Genomic DNA, 21,513 nt, shown 5'->3' with positions numbered 1-21,513 from the left:
CGACGTAAAGTTGCCGCGGCATCGGCCGCGGCGTCGACCGCGGTGCTGATCGCGGAAATCACTGAAGCATTGCAGTTCCTCCGCGACCACGGTGTCAACCACGGGAGACTCTGTCCCAAACCGTGGCGCGCACCGCAGACACGACCGCGGTCGGGTACCAGACGGTATTTATATATTTTTTTTTTCTTTTAGTTTTTCTTCAATATTTTTTTTTCTTCTTCCCTTCAAATTGAAAATAAAAACACACCCCCACCCCTCTTCCCCTAAATCAAACGTAATTTCCCCCCCCCCTAAAGTCCCCTAATCCCTCTCTCTCTCTAAACCCTAACCCTCGCCTCCATACTCTCTTCTTCTTCTTCCTCCTTCACAATCACTCCCATTTTTTTCCCTAAGGTATGATTCCGACCCCCTTCTCTTTTATTTCTATTTTTTCCTTGTTTTTGTTGCATTATGCTAGTTAATATTGTTCTAATGTAGTGTTAGTGATAGGATTTTGTTTTGCTTAGTTCTTCTTCTTCTTTTTAGTGTAATTTCGTTTTTAGCATATGTTTGGTGAAGGGGATGTGTTTTGAATGTTTGGAATGGGGTTGTTGGTGGGTGATGGTTAACAAAAAGTGTGGAATGTGTGGGTGTAGTAGATAGTTGAATTGGGGAAGTTTTTTTGATTCCCTTGGGGCCATGAACATGAAGAAAATGCCTTGCCCACAATGTGTTTGAGAATTTGCCTCAATGGTGATATAAGGAGATGTTGTGACATGGTTGTGGTGAAGTCTGAGTAACCACACATAGTCACACATTTTAGGCTCATCCTAATACGCGTTTCTCTATTTTGACAGGTATTATGAGTTCAGCCCGTAAGAGACGAAACACTGGGTCCTCTGCTAGTGGCCCAGGCGGCTCCTCACGAGCTAGGGGCCAAACCAGTGCACCATGGTTTGATAGCACTCGGTTCGCCTCCGCAGAAGCAGAGGCACAGTACAATCAGAAACTTGCCAAGAAGTTACTCCATGAGGTCCATATCGACAGGAAGGCTTTAGTGAAGGAATGCCCCAATATGTGTGATGAGCTACGGAGGTGTCAGCTGGTCATCTTCTTTGAGGCTCCCGAGGAAGCCAATATTCAGCTAGTGAGGGAGTTCTATGCAAACCTGCCAGAACACAAGGACAAGGTTGTGGCTGTGTGCAACACCCCGGCTAATGCTGCTATAGAGGTCATCTGCAGAGTGTATCACCTCCCCGCATTCACGGGTGATGATCATTACAGCATGTCTAGTCTCCCGATGGTTGACTGGGACATAATTCTGGAGGTCATATGTATACCTGGCAGACAGCCCAAATGGGTAGCACAACCGACGACTCTGCATTCCAAGTCTCTTACTTAGGAGGCCAAATGTTGGATCACTGTCATCACCACTCGGTTGCTACCATCCAGCAATACCACCGATGTAAATGGGCCACGGGCCGCTATGATCTACTGCTTCATGACTCACCAAGGGTTTGATGTCGCCCGAGTCCTCTCTGAAGAAATGTTCATCCGATCGCCCGAACTAAGCAAAGGCCACTACTTCCCTTCGCTTGTCACCCGTATATGCCGCCTTGCTAATGTTCCTGAGAACTCCCTAGATTATGGGAAATTACCTATAAAAACCCCTTTCCGGGCGAGAAAAATTGGGCAAGAGGGACGAGAGCCAGTACGACGCAATGATGAATCGTCTGATGAGTCTGAGTCTGAGGATGATTCTGATGCTGCTGAAGCTACTGAGATCATAGCCCCTCCTAGAGGGGACAAGGCAGGATCGTCACAGCCACGCCGGAGCACTCGGATGGATGCTTTGGAGCGGGAAATGACTGGACAGCGGACCTCCATCACTGACTTGGGGTCCCGCATGGATGCTGTATCTGACCGACAGGTGACGTCGGAAAAGAAATTCATGGGTTGGTTGAGAGCACTGGGTCGCGCCTGCAACGTGAACCCAGACACAGTTTCAGATCAAGAGTGACCCTTCAGGGAAGTTTCTTTACCTCACTGCTTTTTATATTGTCAAGCCATGGGGACATGTCTTAATTTTAAGTGTGGGGTAGGGGACTTCGTTGTATGTTGTACTTGTGAATATTATATATTTGTTGTTCTTGGTTTTGCTTTGCATTAGTGACTTTAGAAATAGAGTAATAGTTTTTTTTTAGGAAGTGAAAATAGAAGCGACTTATCCCGACGATGGATCTCTTTCGGCGGGGTTCTTAAGGGACTAAGTGAAAAAAAAATTTGAAATATAAAGACTCTTCCTAATGACGGATTCTTTAGACAATTTTCTTGAGGGAAGCTAGTCTATAGAAAATACCAAAAAGATTTTTTTATTTCTTAGGTAATGTAGTAACTCCCCCTTGGTTTTTCTTTGGGCCATGGTTCTTTTCCAAGGGTTTAGCTTGAACCGGGTATAGGTAGATTTTTTTGTTTTAGGTTAGGATTAATGGGTGACGAGCTTAAAATTGAAGAAGAAAAACCCTTAGCGTTCTTACACCCGAACACGATAGATGCTAGAGTGTAGCGCTTAGCTTCAAGGGTTGAATCTTGTTTAAGTGCCTTAAAAATTGTATGTTTGTACCTAACTTGAACACTCAAAAGAGAATGTTTTGATAAACTAATCCGGAGTGAGTCATGTGCCATGTGGGTGTGAGTATCATTGTATTCCATTCTGTACATTTGATGCCTAGAACTTGCGCTGTGTGTTTGCAAAGCGAAATAGTAGCTTCATTCGATTTTAGAAGTGATATAGGCATTTCTTTGTTGAGCCAGACATATAAAGTGAACCCACCTGAATGCATTACATCTTAGTTAACCCCGTTAAACCTATAAGTCTGTTTCTTTGGCAACCACAATGTGAACCTTAACCACTTGTTTGAATAGCCTGCTGTTTGAACCAATTTTCCTCCCTCTCACTAAGGACTAGATTGGTATTGAGATTATGTAAAAAACAAAAGTGTGGGGTGGTGGTTTGGTTTTTGAAGTGGAACCATGGAAATAGAGAAAAGGTGCAGAATGTGAAGCGTAAAAAGAAAAGCACCACGAAAAAAAAAAGTTCATATATCTTGTAGTGATAAATAAGTCGTAGCTTGTACAAATTGCACCTAATGTATGGGGATGTTTAATTAAATGTGGTGGAGTGTTGGCTTACAAAATGATAATTTTTAAATTCAACGTAATTGTATTAAAAGTGCTTAGGGAGGTTAGTCACTATATCCAAATGTATCCTACCCATCCCTTAGCCTACATTACAACCAAATAAAGTCCTATTGATCTTAGACTGAGTGGGGCTCGATTAGTCGAGTACTACACTAGGGGCAAGCCTATGGTGCATCTTTGTGGCATGTGAATGTTCTTTTTGGAGAGTGAGCAAATTCTGTCTATTTGAGTTCCTAATTGTTATAACTATCATTATATATATAGAACTACTCTCTTGTGTGATGTGAGGGCATGTGATTCACAAAGGAAAGGTGCATCTTGACTATTGTGTAGAGTGGTTTGAGTAAGTGCAAATGTTACAGGGTACGAAAAACTTGATTCTTGAGGTAAAAGTTGTTCACTACTAGGTGTAACTCTTGTGAAATGATCATGGCATGAGTCGTTGAGGGAAAAACATAGGGAATGAATTTTTATGGAGTGTGGTGAATTGCTCGAGGACTAGCAATGATTTAAGTGTGGGGTGTTGATAATAGGCTATATAGTTGTTATTTACACCATAATTGTCCATGATTTATTGTTGTTTTATAATGTAAGTTGCCAATAAAATGCTTCAATTAATGCTATTTGGTTTTGCAGGGAATATAAGATATGAGGAAGCAACATGAAGTGTTTAGAGGCAATAACGTGAAGAAAACACCCACTCAAGAAGTACCCAAACACAAAAGAGCAAAAAGATAAGGAACGCGGAGACAAAAAGGCCCAGCATACTCACCGCGGTTGCCACCGCGGTCCGCACTGCGCTTGGAGTCAGTGTTCTCTGCGGTCAGTGCCGCGGTCGACGCCACGGCCGCGGCGGCATATTAACAGTCCAGAAATTTAAGGGGCCAAAGTGTCAATTCAGGAAAGCTTTTGTAAAACCCTTATAAGATGTAGGAAACTCGCCCAAGAAAAAAGGAGGCTTATTTTGAGATTACTTTTGCAAGAAGAACAAGTGTGAGAGATCACCCAAAATATCATAGTTCTTATTCTCTTCTATTTATCTTGCAATTTTTCATTATGAATATTTTCGTAGTTTATTCTTACGTTGTCATGAGTAGCTAAATACTTTAAGCTAAGGTTTTGGTAAAACCCGTTGGGGATGATTTGGCTGTTATATTAATAGAGTTTGAATTGGTTGTTAATCTTTATTTGTTCATCTACGTTTTGATTGTGGTTAGTTGAAAGGGCCCTCAATTATCCGTTCCTATTTATTATGTATCTTCTTGAGAGAGAGTGCATATTTAGGTAGTTGTTTGAACAACATCACTCCCAGAGTATAGACGAGAGTCATAACCGAGGGTTTAGAGATTGGATTAGAGATAACGATACCTCGGATGCAATCTAAAAGAATGGTAATGTGAATCTAGCTAGCGTGGCTTGAGAGAGTGTGTCTAGTAAATTATCATAGTTGCTTGAGAGAGATTTATGATAGCTGGAGAGTTCTTGATTGATAAAGACAACTAAGGCATCGCTATAAAAAATGTACAACCAAGGAAATCACCAACGGGGGAAACCATTACCTTAGACCTTATTCCAACTGTTTACACATTAAGCATAGTTAATTTTCAGCTGTTAATTATTTTCAGACTTTAGTTGTTAGAAATATCATCAATTGTGAATTACAAGTTTGGGGAAATTGATTCTGTGAATTTAGTAAATCCGTCAAAAGTAATTGATAGGTTAATTCTCTGTGGTTCGACTCTGGGCAGAATTACTCAGATTATATTTGCTACGTCCGTGTATGTCTTTGTATAAGGCATAGTTTGGCTTTATCATGCTCCAATAAAGAAGAACGAGCAACTGTGCAAGCTAACATACGGATAGGCTCTGAAACGTCCAACATCACGAACTGATTGGCCAAAGCCTGAACATCCAAAGCAAGCGGTCTCTCACCGACCGGAATATAAGCAAGACTGCCCATACTGGCTGACTTCCTACTCAAAGCATCGGCCACCATTGGCCTTTTCGGATGATATAAGATGGTGATATATAGTCCTTTGATAGCTCCAATCACCTTCTCTGCCTCAAATTTAGCTCCTTCTTCTTGAACAAATACTGCAGACTCTTGTGATCCGTGAACACCTCACATGACACGCCATATAGATAATGCCTCCAAATCTTCAACGCGTGAACAATGGTTGCTAAATCCAAATCATGAACTGGATAATTCTTCTCATGAATTTTCAACTCATGCGAAGCATATGTAATAACCTTGCCATCCTGCATCAACATCTTACCGAGTCCAATACGAGATGCATCACAATAAACTGTATATGTCCCTGAACCTGTGGGCAAAACCAACACCGGTGTCGTAGTCAAAGCTGTCTTGAGCTTCTGAAAGCTCACCTCACACTCGTCTGAACACCTGAACTGGGCACCCTTCTGGGTCACCCTGGTCATCGGGACCGCAATAGATAAAAACCCCTCCACAAACCGACGGTAATAGCCTGCCAAACCCAAGAAACTCTGGATCTCTGTAGCTGATACGGGTCTAGGCCAGTTTTTGACTACCTCCCTCTTCTTGGAATCTACCTGAATACCCTCTGCTGATACAACATGACCCAAGAATGCAACCGAACTCAACCAGAACTCACACTTCAAAACTTAGCATACAACTGACTATCTCTCAAAGTCTGAAGAACCACTCTCAGATGTTGCTCATGTTCCTCCAGGATGCGGGAAAATATCAAAATATCATCAATGAAGACTATCACGAATGAATCCAAGTAAGGCTTGAACACTCGGTTCATCGGATCCATGAAAGCTGCTGGGGTATTGGTCAACTCAAATGACAACACCAAGAACTCATAATGCCCGTACCGAGTGCGGAAAGTTGTCTTAGGGACATCGAATGCCCTAATCCTCAACTGATAGTAGCCAGATCTCAAGTCAATCTTCGAAAATATCTTGGCACCCTAAAGCTGATCAAACAAATCATCAATCTTTGGCAATGGATACTTATTCTTGATTGTAACCTTGTTCAACTATCGGTAATCTATACACATCCTCATCGATCTGTCCTTCTTCTTAACAAACAACACCGACGCATACCAATGTGAGACACGAGGTCTAATGAAGCCTTTATCAAGCAATTCTTGGAACTGCTCCTTCAACTCTTTCAACTTATGTGGGGCCATACGATAAGGCGGAATAGAAATGCGCTGAGTTCCCGAAGTCAAGTCAATGCAAAAGTCTATATCCCTATCGGGTGGCATACCCGACAGGTCTGAAGGAAAAACCTTAGGAAACTCACGAACAACAGGCACAGAATCCATAGAAGGAACCTCAGCACTAGAATCATGAACATATGCCAAATAGGCCAAACACCCCTTCTCGACCATACGCCGAGCCTTCATATATGAGATAACACTATGTGTAGAATGACCAGGAGTCCCTCTCCACTCTAAACGAGGCAACTCCGACAAGGCTAAGGTCACAGTTTTGGCATGACACTCCAAGATAGCATGGTAAGGTGATAACCAGTCCATCCCCAATATGATATCAAAATCAACCATGTCCAAAGGTAACAAATCTATACGAGTCGCAAGACCTCCAATCACAACTATACATGAACGATGGACACGATCTACAATAATAGAATCACCAAACGGTGTAGATACATATACAGAAGCACACAAGGAATCACTAAGCATGACCAGATACGGTGCAAAATAAGACTACACATAGGAGTATGTAGATCCTGGATCAAATAAAACTGGAGCATCTCTACTACAAACCAGAACAGTACCTGTGATAACTGCATCGGAAGCCTTAGCTTTAGGCCTAGCTGGAAGAGCATAACATCGGGGCTGGGCCCCACCACTCTGAACTATATTTTTGGGATGGCCTACTGCTGGCTGGCCTCCACCTCTAGCAGCCTGACCTCCGCCTCTAATACCTCTACCTCTAGCTGGCTGAGCGGGTGGAACGAGTCCCTCAATGAACCTCCTCACTCTCTCTCTCTCTCAGTGGGAAGTATAAGAAGAGCATGACGGGCCAAATCAATAAAACTGGTCTAAGACTGAGTAACAGTCATGGAACCCTGCTGGAGACGCTCAAACTGCCTCTGATAGATCTCCCTTTGAGGGATAGGAAGAAACTTCTCCAGAAATAGCTGAAGAAACTGATCCCAAGTCAAAGCTGGTGACCCAGTTGATCTAGCCAAACAATAATCTCTCCACCAAGTCTTGGTGGATCCAGACAAATGAAGAGCAGCAAAGTCAACCCCATTGGTCTCCACTATCCTCATATTCCTGAGAACCTCATGATAGCCATCTTAATAATCCTGGGGTTCCTCAGAAGATGCACCGCTAAATATGGTAGTGAATAGCTTGGTGAAACCTATCCAACCTCTACAAAGCCTTCGAAGAAGTAGTTGACCTATCAACGGTCTATTCTACTGCTCAGCTAAAGAAGCGGTACGTGACATCACCATTCGTGAAAGGACAAGAGTAGAGGTTTCAATTTAGCAGTGATAGAACAAATCGCACGACGAAGAAGAATAGAAGTGAAACTTTTCCTAACTCTATATCCTCTAGAGATAAATACAGTCGTCTCCATACCAATTCCTCAAACTCTACTAAGCTTTTCCGTGAATTGTGAGACCTAAGTAACCTAAGGCTCTGATACCAACTTGTCACGACCCAGATTTTCCCCAGCCTCGATCGTGATAGCGCCTACTAGTGAAAGCTAGGAAAGCCGACCATCTACATCATTTACCTTTTTCCCATTTTAATTCTTTAACCAATAATAACCAACATTAGATAAACAACGGAATTTAATAAGCGGAAGACTAAAATATAATATTTTAATAAAGATGCCAATACCAATCCATACACAAACTATCCAAAACTGGTGTCATAATTTCACAGACTGTCTAGCAATGCTACAAATAAAGGTCCGAAAGATTTATTACAACACTGTCTCTGAAATACATAAAAGAAACAGAATTAAAGGATAGAAGGAGACGCTAAGGCCTGCGGACGCCTGCAGGACTACCTCGAGTTGCTAGTTGGACTGAAGGCAACAATCTCATAGCGGTCCAAAAGCTACAACATTGGGATCTGCATATAGTGCAGAGTGTAGTATCAGCACAACCGAACCCATATGCTGGTAGGTGCCTAGCATAACCTCGGTGAAGTAGTGACGAGGCTAGGACCAGACTACCAAATAAACCTGTGCAATTAAATCATATACAACAAAAAATAAAAGCAAAAATCTACAATTAAGGATGGGAGGGAGAAACATGCTGCGGGGACATCGAATAATAACAGAAGAATAACAAGTAAATATAAGGATCACCACAGTTCAATTCAACATACGAAGGGGGGATCATGTTGGTGGGTACAACAAGTATCAACAGAAAACGAACAATTAAATGTAGAGAAACCATAACTCAGTTATCAATAAAAATCAGGAAATCAAATACAAGTGCACGGCATCATCCTCCGTACTTTAACACTCTCTCACAAATAACATGCACGGCACCACCCTTCGTGCTTTAACAATCTCTCATAAATATCATACACGGCATCACCTTTCGTGCTTTAACACTCTCTCACCAAAACAATGCACGGTATCACCCTTCATGCTTTAACACTCTTCCTCACCCAAACAACAATCACAAAGCAATAAGGGCAAGGAAATCAACAAATTTATAATTAAATTCCGGCAAGGGAACAATAGTACAATAGTCATATTCCGGCAAGTGAAACAATATCAACAATAACATCCTGGCAGGGAGACAAGATTAAACAACAATATCCCGGCAAGGGAGACAATATTATAATCCTCTTTTCTTTTTCACATTTACTTCACAACTCAATTCACAATTTGAGCCAATACTCTATAAGGTTCAATTGCCAATTATACGTCCACAATTCACTTTAAAACTTGAGCCAATTCTCTTCAATGTTCAAATACAAATATTACTTCCACAAGCCTTGCTCAACAATAGAAATCATCACATAAAGCATGAACAATACAGACAGTGTCACATTAATCATAACATAAGACTCACGGGCATGCTTGACACCAACATATAGATACTTGTCACCATGCCTATACGTCGTACTCAATAACTACCACATAGCAAATAGGACACAACTCCTAATCCCTCAAGTTAAGGTTAGACCAAACACTTATCTCGATGCCGCGAACACAATTCAAGCCTCAACTATCGCTTAACCTCTTGATTCCACCACCAATTTGCTCGTATCTATCCACAAGTTACTTAACTAAATCAATAAATGCTAAATGAATCCATTCCAATGCATGAAAATAGGTTTTCTAAAGTTTTTCCCAAAAAGTGAAAAATCGACCCCGGGCTCACACAGTCAAAACCTGAGTTTTGAACAAAAACTCGTTTACCCATTCCCCTAAGAACCCAAAAAATATAATTTGTTTTGAAATTGGACCTCGAATCGAGGTTCAAATCCCCAAAGTTTGAAAAACCTAGGTTCTACCCAAAACACCCAATCCCCCATGAAAACCCTTGATTTTGAGTTGAAATCATGTGAAAAGATGTTAAAGATTGAAGAAAACAAGTTAGAGATGACTTACATTCGATTTGGAGAAGAAATTTCTTTGGAAAATCGCCGAAGAGAGTTTATGTTTTGAAAGAGTTTGAAAAATGAAAGATTTTTGGCTAAGTCATGAATTTGCAGGTCGTAGATGTCGCAATTGCGACCAGGATTCGCAATGAACCTGCTAACTTCGCAAATGCGAAGATTTTGTCGCATTTGCGACACTGAAGGAAATCTGGTCTACTTCGCATTTGCGATGGACCTTTCGCATTTGCGATGAACAGGATGGCTACGTGATGAGTATGATGTGATTGCGAGATGTGTTCATATGATTTGAATGTGGTGAGAAGGGTCTGCTTAAGGTGTATAAAGAACTATTTGGTGCTTGATTTCCATCTTGATTTGACGTATAGTCTCGAGGTATGGGTGTGTTGAAGGATCTTTTCATTTTGTTTAGTTTAGGAGTGAAGTAGACTTTTCATGTTGTGATATGAGTTTAGACTCATGAAGATTAAGTGATTGCGTAATATTTATGACTGTGGAAGGGTATTAAGAGAGGTTGGCTTGGGGAAAAGCAGGTGGGTTATCTCCTGCGGGGTGTTTTGGGGTTTGTGTGGTCCCCATGTTTTTTGTTGGGAGTCCTCTTTTACCAGTGAAATATATGTATTGCAATTTGAGTTTGTATCGCTTATGAGAGTGGCTTGACTGTTACGAGGGTGAATGCGAGATTTCTAGATGATTTGAATTACTAGATGGTTTGTGTTGCATGATATTATAAAGGATATAGTTGAATCTCATTATAGTATTATGGAAGTAATAAATTATGGGCATTATGAGTTTTTGTGTATTTTGATCCATGTCTTTGAGACAAGTGGGGGAGTCTGCTATTGATAATTTGATTGCACAGCTAAGTATCGTATTAGTTTCAGTTTGAGGTATACTGGCGAATCAGTTATGACTTGCAGAGGTTGAGATCAAGGATGACTAGAGTAAAGGGGATTTTTGGATATGAGTATTGGTGAAGGATGTAAAGTGCGTGAAACAGAAACTTATCTGGTTGCATTAAGGTGGGATTACTTCCTTGGGTGTTGGAGTGCTGATGGGGTACAGGTCGATCGGCCCGTTTGATCAATCTAATTAAGATTTGAGCAGAGTGGATAACTCTCGAGATTGGTTCTAATGAATTCAAGATTTATATGTGGCAATTGAGAATTTTTGCGGAACTGTATGTGGCTAGAAGCTGAGAGCTACATTGGATGTGTCGAGGCTCGCAGCATTTCTACATCGTGGTGGATTCTAAATTTCAGTATCAAGAAGGTAAGATGAACAACTTGATATTTACAGAAGGTCTCTTTAGAGTTGGTATCTCGGTTTTGTACTTTTAGGGTGCTTAGGAGAGCATTCAGCGGCTTATGAGCCTTAGGGCGCTCTGGTTTTATGTTAGGGTCTTGTGTGGTGAGTCTGGGTTGAGGACTATGGTATTATGGCGAGAAGAAGTATCAATGTGAAGGCAATTCAGAAGGAACTCGGATAAATAGGACATCTTGGTAGTAGGTTGGATCGGCATGATAATAGGTATGATTAGTTCCTTGGGTTCTTATGAGGCAGTGAGTTTCTACATATGTTTCGTGGCAATGCTCTTGGGTTTTGGTGACCTGCGTAGCTTGGTTGAGTTAGATGGATTCAATCCTGACGGTTGGGTTTTGTGCAAATGAGATTCAGAGATTTCTCAATGGTTTCTACCATGGTTCGAGGTGTATATTTCCTACCGGTGTGTGGAACATGTTGGAATAGGAATTTTCTCCTGGATGAGATCAAATGGAAGGTTTCTAACTAGTTGAGTATGTAGTTTATTGTGACTCAAAGTGGATTATGAGATTTTTATACTTTTTATAAGATGGCGTGGTACATGCGATGTGTTGTGTGGGATTGAGATTTGCATGAGCAAGGTCACAGTGTATCCTTAGGTAGCATGGGCAGTTTCAGATGATTAGGTAAATGATATTACTAATTGATATGGCTTGATGAGAGTATACATTTCAGAAAGGGCGATGAGTTGGTGTTTACTTTATTGGTCAGCACTCTCTTGTTTGATTGACTGTTGGAGTTCAAATTTTTCTTTATGGCAAAGTAGAATTTTAGAAGTATTCCTCGGAGGATGACCGTGTAATTGGAGAAGCGTGGACATTCAGGCGGTGGAGTTAAGATAAGAGATGGTGATTCGTATGTTCTATGGATTTGGAGACTGGGAGTTCTCGTGAGTAGATTATTTTGTGGTTGTGGACTGTAAAAATGTAGCCAAGGTTATTTAGAGGTTAGTATGTATTGTGATTCAGTCATTGTGGACTTTCAGAGGGTTATTTATCTATTGTGGGGGACCAGAGCTGATTTGGGGTTTATTAGTATGCCCAATATGGATGTGTGTTCTAAATCCAGTCGAATTTGTTGACTCCGAACAGCTAATGTTGAGGGAGGTGCCATTCAGTAGTTGTTTAGCTTATTCGTGTTCAGAAATGATCTGTGATATGTTACGAGGATTTGTGAATCATTGTTTATATGCACACATGGTGCGATTCTATTTGGACTTATAGTGGGAATTTGAGCAAGATGAGTATTCGGGTATTTCGTGATTGATTGTGGTTGGCTATGTTCTTTTCGGATGGGGGCATTGTGTTATTTGCTCTCCGTTGTTGTGGTAATGCACTTTGGGTTCTTAATGTCGAATTTTGAATGGTTATGGATTTTGAGCAGGGTGGCTCGAGGTATATAATGCAGACCAGTGTTTGGATGGGGTCACGCATTGTAGCGGAGTTATGTAGAGGTATGATCCTTGGTGTCAAATTTGTGTGTTTTGGTTCTACGATTTGTGCTAGGCTCTTAGCATGGTGTTGTGATGGTGCTTGTTGAGCTGGCGGGACAGTCCTCTCATTTGAATCATTTTCTATGATTTGAGTACATTTGAGATGTTGCTATTGGGTGCACGAATTACATAGGTTATGGCTTTGGATTATATATTGTGAGAGTAGTCGTGTTGGATAAGATGAGGTCAATAGATCTAGAATGAATACTATCATAATTGGCAACATGATGGTTGGAAGGATAATATCGGAAGTCGGCTTAGAAATCGGCTATCATTCCTATCGAAGAAGAGGGAGCTCCAAGTCTTGATGATTTGGCGAATGGTTGTGAGTTTCTGCGTGTTACTTTCATCATCGGCAGTGTATGAAAGTGTTAGAATGAGGCTTTGTTTGATAAGAGGTCTATTACCGATATTGGGTTATTTTGAGCATTTATTGTGATTATAAGTTATCGCTATGAGTGTTTGAGTTATGTGGTATATCATGTGATTACATCTTGGGTTACGGATATGGTTTGATACAGTTTGTTTAGATTTATACAATGTGTAGATGCGAGATTCTGATCTTATAGAAAAATTTCGGATGTTGGAAATTGGGCTCTAAGATTTATGGGCTAGGTTGGATTAAGAAATTTCAGTCATGTTATGTTACCAGACCTATATGGAATAGGGTGACGTGGGATCACCCCTAGGTATGTGCATAATGAGGTTACACTGCGATTTGATGGCTTTTGGAACAACTCTTAGCACATTCGAGGACGAACGTGTATTTAAGTAGGGGAGGATGTAACAACCCGACTGGTCATTTTGAGCATTTTCACTTCACTCGGTTGTTTGTGGGCATAAGTAGCAATGTATGAAGTAGTATGACTTATGTGGATCATCAGTTTTAATTTTCAGGTTATTCGGAATTCAAGTTAAAAGAATGATTCTCAGCTAGAAGTTTTAAATTTGAAAGGGTTGACCAAGTTTGACTTTTTAGTATTTGCCCTCGAATTGGATTCCTGAAAGTTCTGTTGGCTCCGTTGAGTGATTTTGGACTTAGGAGCATGTCAAGAATGTGATTTGAAGGTCCATGGTAGAATTAGGCTTGAATTGGAAAAAATTGGAAATTTGGCGATTTTGGTCGGTAGTGGAAAATTCGATACCGGGGTCGGAATGGAATTCCGGAAGTTGGAGTGGGTTTGTAGTGTAATCTATGACGTGTGTGTAAAATTTGAGGTCATTCGGATGTGGTTTGGTAGGTTTCGGCGTCGTATGCAGAATTTGGAAGTTTAGAAGTTCTTAGGCTTGAATTCGAGGGTAAATTGGTATTTTGATGTTGTTTTGAGTGGTCTGAAGGTTCGACTAAACTAGTATGTTGATACATGACTTGTTGGTATGATTGGTTGAGGCCTCGAGGGCCTCGAGTGTCTTTCGGGTGGTTAACGGATCAATTATTGGTGTTGGGAGATAGGTGGTTTTGCTGGTTTCTAAAGTTGCTGGTGCTTTCCGCACCTGCGGAAGGGGAGCCGCAGGTGCGTGGTCGCAGGCGTGCATAGGGAGTCCGAATGTGCGAACGGAGTTGAGATAGGCTGGGTCTGCAGGTGCGTAGGAGAGATCGCATCTGCGAGCCCGCAAATGCGGATAGGTGCCCCCAAAAGCTGAAGTGAGGAGGTCAGGCAGTGGCCACAGGTGCGAGGTCTTTTACACACTTGCATAGTCGCAGATACGGATATGGAGTGCAGGTGCAGAGGTTCTTGTGCAGATGCCGCACCGCAGGTGCGCATATTTAGCAGCAGATGCGAAAGGCCTTGGCAGAAAGTATAAATAGAACACTTCGCGAAGTTTGGGTCATTTCCACCATTTTCAAGTCGGTTTTTGGAGCTTTAGGAGTGATTTTGAAGGGAGATTTAAGGATTTTCAGTTAGTTAAGTTGCTTGAGCTCTAATACTCCTATCTATGGTGTTTTCCCGTTGTTTTATCAATTAATTAGTGGAAATTAAGGATAAAAATGAGGGGTTAGGTCTTGGGATTTTGGAGAGTTTGATTTGAAGATTTAAGGGACCAAATTGAGTCGAATTTTTATAAATATCGTATATATGGACTCGTGAGTGAATGAGTTTTCTAGTTTTGTGACTTTTGTCGAATTTCGTGACATGGGCCTGGGGGCGGGTTTGAACCAATTTCAGGTTCTTGGTCTAATTTAGTAGTTTTCTTGTGGAATTCATTCCTTTAGATATATTGATGGTATTGTACTGGTTGTGAATAGATTCGGAGCATTTGGAGGCCGATTCGAGAGGCAAAGGCATTACATAGTAGGATTTTGATCGGTTTGAGGTAAGTGACGATTGTAAATTTGGTCCTGAGGGTATGAAACCCCGGATTTTTGTATTATTTGACTAATTAGAGGTGGCGCACATGCTAGGTGACGGGCGTTTGGGCGTGCACCGTTGGGGATTTTAACTTGGTCCATCCCATATCAATTGTAAAGTTGAATATTTTGTTGAAACTACATACTTCTTATGTGTTTTAGAAAGAATTTCTGCAAATCAGGCAGGATGACATGTTTAGGCCTTATTCTAGTATTGTTTGGACCCTTAAAGGTCCTTTCTTGCTATCTTCTTATTGTTTTCGATTGGAAATCTATACTCAATCATGTTTATATTTATCTACTACATAACTCAGTCTCTATTGCTCTATTTTGACGCATCATATAAATATTGTTTGGGTTGGATACTTTGTTTTTCTGAGAACCCGAGAGGCTGGAGAGGTTTATGACTTAGTGAGGCCGAGGTACTGTTTTGTGAGGATATTTATGGGATCGGGCTGCACGCTGCAGTATGTTTGATATAGGCTGAGGGCCTCATTTATTTATGCCATGATTGGCTTGATATAGTGCTTGGACTGAAGGAGCCCCTCCGGAGTCTGTACACACCCCTAGTGAGCGCAGGTACCTACTGAGTACGAGTGCTGAATGACTAGGAGGCATGAGTGTTGGTGAGGTTTGCCCGAGGGGATGTATATGAGTGATGGTGAGGTTTGCCCGAGGGGCTATATATGAGTGATGTTTGCCCGAGGGACTGTATACGAGTGATGTTTGCCCGATGGGCTATTTATGATTTCATCATTTTTGCTCACCTTTGCATTGAGCCTTTGTTTGAAAATTATTGGAAGATGTTTTTAAATAATTTTACTGGAACTGGATTTTTAACAAGCTGATTTGATTCAAACTATGATTTTAAAAGCGTGTCATATTTTACTTAGTTTCTCTGATATGAACTTTACTTGCATTATTGCTCGTCACTACTTCTCAGTCTTTATTTACTGTTGTTACTTACTGAGTTGGCATACTCACGTTACTCCCTGCACCTTATGTGCAGATCCAGGCATTTCTGAATACGGTAGCAGGTGTTGATTATTCAGTTGTAGATCCATCAGAGTTAGCAAGGTAGCTGTCTGGTGATCGCAACCCTCCTTTCCTCCCTCTTTATCTTCCCTTAGTTGTATTTAGTTGTTTCCAGACTATGTTAGTCTTGATATTGTCAGACGGTTGTAGTAGATGCTCATGATTAGTGACACCCCAATGTCGAGCTTTCTTTTCCGCACTTTTGTTTTGATTTAATTTAAACTCATTTATGAATATTTTATATTAAATAGCTTTGGAATTATTTTTGAAATGAGAATATCGATTTGTTTTGGTAATTTATCGGCTTGCCTAGTACCACGTTAGGCCCATCACGACCGGGTAGTTTTTGGATCATGATAAATAATAAGGGGGGGAAATGAGATGGAAAAAAAGATAAATAGGATTGTTTCATCCATATATGCAACAAAAATAATCTTTGTGATGAATAACTTGATTGTACCACACAAAAGAAAAGCAAGTAATATGTTCAAATAGGTCTATAAATTTTCACGGGCAACTCATTTTTTTTTTAAACTCCATCTTCTTATTGGATACTCCTATAGTTTGGTCTGAGCAGTCATGATTTTCTTAATTATATTGCCGTATGTTAAAAATAACAAATATGACTCCTTATTATCTTCATTTAATTAAATTGAACCATAATCCGGGAAGATTAAATTCTAAATTAGCATGCAATCAGTGATGCAAGAAAATATTATTTGTATTATCAATTCATCAAAATATAGTTGGTCACCTTTTTCTAAACCTGCTTTCGTTCCTATTGTATGGACCAAAGTGGAGGCATACACCAATATGAAATATAACAATTATGTCCATTTCACAAAACAATATCTATTGCATTCTTTATTTATCAGGATTAAGCACTAACACAAAAACTAATCAAGGCTGGCAATTAGTCTCCAACTCTCCGTGGAATATATATAACAAATAGCTTGTAAAAATCAAGGTAAATCTATATTACCAAGATACAAGCTCTAAACCCCTCAAATGTAATTAAAAATAATAAACAGAAAAATTCACATGTGTTATGTTTTGTAATACAGGCTGACTATATATATTTTCAGTCTCCGTTGAACGTGAAAATGCATATAAGCTGAAAAGTTATATCAAAACTAAGGATACTTTCAATATAATAATAGAACCTACTAATGCTGCAAATACCAATTACAAACACTAACCAACTCTCAAAATAAACAATGTGAAGGATGTCGAACGGAAGAAAAATGAAGGAAAAAAAAGTTTCATGGAATCCTACTGTAACACAAAAATAGGGACAACCAATATATTTTCCAGGAGGTACAAGCCTGATTTTGATGTTGTGCAGGACCATCTTCTGCATTAATAATTGGAATAATGAAAGAGACTACTCCGCTTAGCAACACCATAAGCGTCTGAAGAGAATAATATCAGAATAGGCTTCTACCATTCAAATGATATATGCAAAACAAACTCAATTATAATAATATCTGTTCTTTTTTTGAAATACTAGAAATGTTCGAAAATTGCTCCCACCAAATTAAATAATTCTGTTCTCAATTTCTTTTTTTCCATGATTCCTTTACCAATGCAAAATGAGAGAAGAAAATCCAAAAAATTTCTTGGATGCTGTAAGCGGATGTAATTGCGATACTCCACAATCTAAAGAGTAGCTAAGAACACTTAATTCATGAATTTCAAGGATCATTGTCAATATAAACCAAAGATATAAAATAGAAAACAAAATTAGAGGGGATTAGTATTAGGTACGGGAAAAATTACCCCCCCTCCCCGAAGCACATTGATGTCGATGTGTGCTCGAGCTTGAGATATATGGGCTTTATCAAAAATCAGACTTTTTTAAAAAAAAATTATAGTTCCATCATCCTGATGGAGGAGTTAAGGCGTGACTCCAACTTGTATATATATCAGAAATAATAATTATACGGAGGAAAGCATAGGCCTTGGCCTCCAAGACAGTGTGATCAGAGGCGGAATCATGATTTCAAGCTTATGGGTTCGGAATTCTAATCGTTTTAAGTTACTGAATTCTAAATTAATAATTTATACATATTCAATGAATTTTTAAGACAAATACAGGGTTTGAACCAAAGCAACTGGGTTCGGCCGAACCCACTGGCTACACTCTAGCTCCGCCCCTGAGTGTGATAGGTGACAACATTCATCCTATGATACACAGTTGAACAAAAGTATTTTGCTTGTATGGGAAGGAAGTTGTGCATCCTAGGGTAATTTGTAGTAACACTCAAGGATGCTATGTACAAAAAGGTGTGAGAAAGAAACTTGCTGCTAGGTATTGTCATTGATAACAAACTTGTTTTTCTTCTGTCTGAATCTGATGTTAGGGACCCCGTCAACTTCTAACTTCATTGAAGCTCTAACACTCGAAGGTAATGATACAGCCTTATTGAAGATAGAATCAATTTTGGATTCTTCGCCCAGGTTAGCAAGCTTGTCAGCAGAGTTGTTTCCTTCTCTCAAGGTGTGACAAAATAGAAAGTTAGCATCCTTGGTCATGTTGTGGATTTATTCAATAGTATCTGTGAATCTCCAGGGAGGATTCCTTATCCTTTTGATCAAGTTAAGAAGAATCAACGAGTCCGATTCAACTATAACATTTGTAAAGCCCTTTGAAATACACATTTTGATGCCTCGCATCATGGCTTTAGCTTCCGCAATATTACAGCTACAATCTCTATAGAATTCTGCAAAAGCTTCAATTAAAATGCCATGGTGATCTCTGATAAGACCACCACCACCTGCCGGACTAGGGTTACCTTTGCTACAGCCATCAACATTAAGTTTAACCCAGCCCACATGAGGTTTTTGCCAATAAACAATCTGACAATGAATAGCAGGGGAAAGCTTCTCAATTCTACTGTACGTGTCCTGCCATAGGTGCTGGAGCTGAAGATCTGTGAACCTCGTCTAGATAAGCATATTTGTCATTTTTATCACTTGTTGGATGATGAAATGATGGGACATGCACTTTTCATCAAACCTAGCAGAGCATCTATTCTTCCAAATTTGCCAGCAAATGATTGAGGGCAGGCACTGAAGAACTGTCTTCTGAACTTCATTTTTGGATTTAGTCAACCACCACCTCATAATTCTGTGTCTTACCTGGCCTTTGACCAATATGATATCACAGGAGTTACAAGAGAAGGACCATACTAGATTGGCAATATGACTATCACTGAGTAGATGGTTAGTAGATTCCTCAGAATGGTTATTAAAGCAGCAGTTACATATAGAAGCAATATTCACCCCAAATCTTTTAATAGCAACATCAGTTGCTACTTTATCCATTAACACTCTCATCATAAAAACGGAAATTTTAAAATGAAGCTTTTTATGCCAAATAGTCATACCTGTTAGAGTAGTTCCTTTCTTTGATCTCGGAATGTGCCATGCAGATTTGTAAGAGAAATCCCTTGAAGGATCCGGGGTCCATATGGGTCTATCTTCTTTATCAATATTGAAGGTGATGTCTTTGATATAGTTGACCACATGCAAAGGGAGGATTCTCCTCAATTTACTTTGATTCCAAGTATTTTGATGATAGAAATCCCTCACCATAGTTCTTTTAGGAGTCTTGGTGTTAATTGCCAGGTGAGCCAAGGGCCCAAGTTCTGTCCAAGAATCCCACTAGAAGGAGATCTCCCCTCTTACAAGACTCCATGAGATATAAGGTTCCACCTTTTCTTTGATGTCCATCATTCTTCTCCAAAACTGAGATTGGCATTGAGCTTTTCTTATTGCAACAGGATGAAACCTTTTACAATACTTAGCTTCGAGAAAATCTTTGATAAGGGATTTTTTAGTTCTAAATTTCCACCATATTTTAGCAGAGAAGGCATTACATGTGTCTTTAAGAGATCTGAAGCCAGCTCCCCCTTCCTCGATTGGGAAGCACATGTCTTTCCAAACCATCCAGTGCTTCTTATTTTTGTTGTCATCCATTCCCCAAAAGAAGTTAGAGATGATCTTTTTAATCTGAGAGAAAGTTGCCTTGGGAGGATGTAACACTGATAGAGTGTGAAGTGGAATAGCCTGCAAAATAGATTTAACAAGAACAACTTTGCCACCATAGGTTAGAAATTTACCTTGCCATCCTTGGAGTTTTTTGGCTATGTTAGCCACCATGTTGTTAAATAAACAACTTTTTTCCTTCCTATATAGATAGGACATCCAAGATATTGCACTGAAAAGTGGCAGTGATTGTATCTAGTAATCTGTTTGATTCGGTTGATTCTTATATCATCATCTTGGAAGTTGACATAAAAACCAGATTTGGCTTTGTTCACTAGTTGTCCTGAGGTTTTCTCATAAGTCTCCATCTTTTCCATCATGATCTTCAAGGATTCAGGTTCAGCTGAAGAAAACAAAATTGTATCGTCAGCATAACATAAATGAGATATAACAGGACCATTACTATCTATAGAGGGAGATAAAAGATCCCCTTATCTTAATCACCTAGAGGAATTGAAAAACCCCTGTCTATTCCCATTGACATTTACAGAATACCAAATATTAGACATAAGTCTCCAAATCATAGCAATCCAAGTTTCATTAAAACCAAAATGCCTCATAATATTACAGAGATATTCCCATGGGACTCGATCATATGCTTTAGGCATGTCCACTTTTAATACTACATTCCCATTGGTGGAAGGTTTTGTAATATTATGGACCATATTCTGAGTCATCATGATATTTTCAGTTATGTAGCTTCCTTTGATAAAGCCTGTTTGGTAAGGAGAAATAAGTTTGTCCATAAGGGGTCTTAATCTCTGGTTCATTAGACTCGATATGATTTTGCAGGAGAAATTGCCAAGGCTGATAGGCCTTAGTTCATTGAAGGCTTGAGGATTATCCTCTTTAGGGATGAGGATTAGGCAGGTGTGGGTCATGAACTTTGAAATTTGGTTACCTGCAAAGAAATCATTGATCATTAGTAAAAGATCATCCTTAATAATATCCCAACAGGAATGATAAAATTTTCCAGAAAGACCATCTGGTCCAGGTGCACTGGATGGGCTCATGGAAAAAACGACAGTTTTCAGTTCCTCCATTGAAGGTATGGCTGTAAGGCCAGCATTATCCATTTCATTGATAACTTTAGGAATACAATTAAGGATGGAAAAATTGGAGTCTGTATGTTCTCTAGTGAATTGCTTTTGAAAGAAGGATATAGCTTCATTTGCAATACGCCCATCTCCTTCAATCTAGGTGCCATCACTTAGCTTGATCTTTTTAAGAGCTAACCTCTTTCTTATACCCTTGACAATGGAGTGGAAGAATTTAATATTCACTTCCCCTCCACAAACCACTTGATCCCAGATTTTTGCTTCCATATATATTCTTCAGTTTTATAGGCCCTGATAAGAAGAGCATTTATGCAGTTAAGCTCAGCTCTGTTGATATCAATGTTGTTTGTAATGGTCTTTTATTCAAGATCATCCATCTTCTTTTCCAGATCCTTGACATTGTCAAAAATATTACCA

The 21,513-nt window shown here is 39.9% G+C and overlaps 2 protein-coding genes across 2 annotated transcripts; both read right to left on the bottom strand.

Moving 5' to 3' along the window:
• Positions 1-18,532: 18,532 nt before the first annotated feature.
• Positions 18,533-19,315, bottom strand: LOC104224244 (uncharacterized). Its single transcript, XM_009775853.1, has 2 exons — positions 19,130-19,315; positions 18,533-18,934 (listed from the first exon to the last, which is right to left on the bottom strand). The coding sequence occupies exons 1-2, from the start codon at positions 19,313-19,315 to the stop codon at positions 18,533-18,535; spliced, it is 588 nt and encodes a 195-aa protein (XP_009774155.1).
• Positions 19,316-19,654: 339 nt separating this feature from the next.
• LOC138878471 (uncharacterized) lies at positions 19,655-21,114 on the bottom strand. The gene is made up of 3 exons (XM_070158153.1): positions 20,940-21,114; positions 20,170-20,381; positions 19,655-20,059 (listed from the first exon to the last, which is right to left on the bottom strand). Exons 1-3 carry the CDS (start codon positions 21,112-21,114, stop codon positions 19,655-19,657), a joined length of 792 nt encoding a protein of 263 aa, XP_070014254.1.
• Positions 21,115-21,513: the final 399 nt, after the last annotated feature.

Source organism: Nicotiana sylvestris, chromosome 9 (assembly GCF_000393655.2).
Source record: "Nicotiana sylvestris chromosome 9, ASM39365v2, whole genome shotgun sequence".
Classification (NCBI taxonomy): Eukaryota; Viridiplantae; Streptophyta; class Magnoliopsida; order Solanales; family Solanaceae; genus Nicotiana; species Nicotiana sylvestris.
This window is presented reverse-complemented; position numbering and strand designations above follow the sequence as displayed.

What these genes read in the sequence shown, in the direction of transcription:
- LOC138878471 (XM_070158153.1), bottom strand. Translation starts at nt 21,114, where the DNA reads ATGGATAATGCTGGCCTTACAGCCATACCTTCAATGGAGGAACTGAAA. An exon ending in GATCAATGATTTCTTTGCAG is followed by an intron (nt 20,382 to 20,939) that starts GTAACCAAATTT and finishes TGTTTTCTTCAG; the next exon opens with CTGAACCTGAATCCTTGAAG. An exon ending in TCTATATAGGAAGGAAAAAA is followed by an intron (nt 20,060 to 20,169) that starts GTTGTTTATTTA and finishes TCTATTTTGCAG; the next exon opens with GCTATTCCACTTCACACTCT.
- LOC104224244 (XM_009775853.1), bottom strand. Translation starts at nt 19,315, where the DNA reads ATGGATAAAGTAGCAACTGATGTTGCTATTAAAAGATTTGGGGTGAAT. An exon ending in TCATATTGGTCAAAGGCCAG is followed by an intron (nt 18,935 to 19,129) that starts GTAAGACACAGA and finishes ATGCTTATCTAG; the next exon opens with ACGAGGTTCACAGATCTTCA.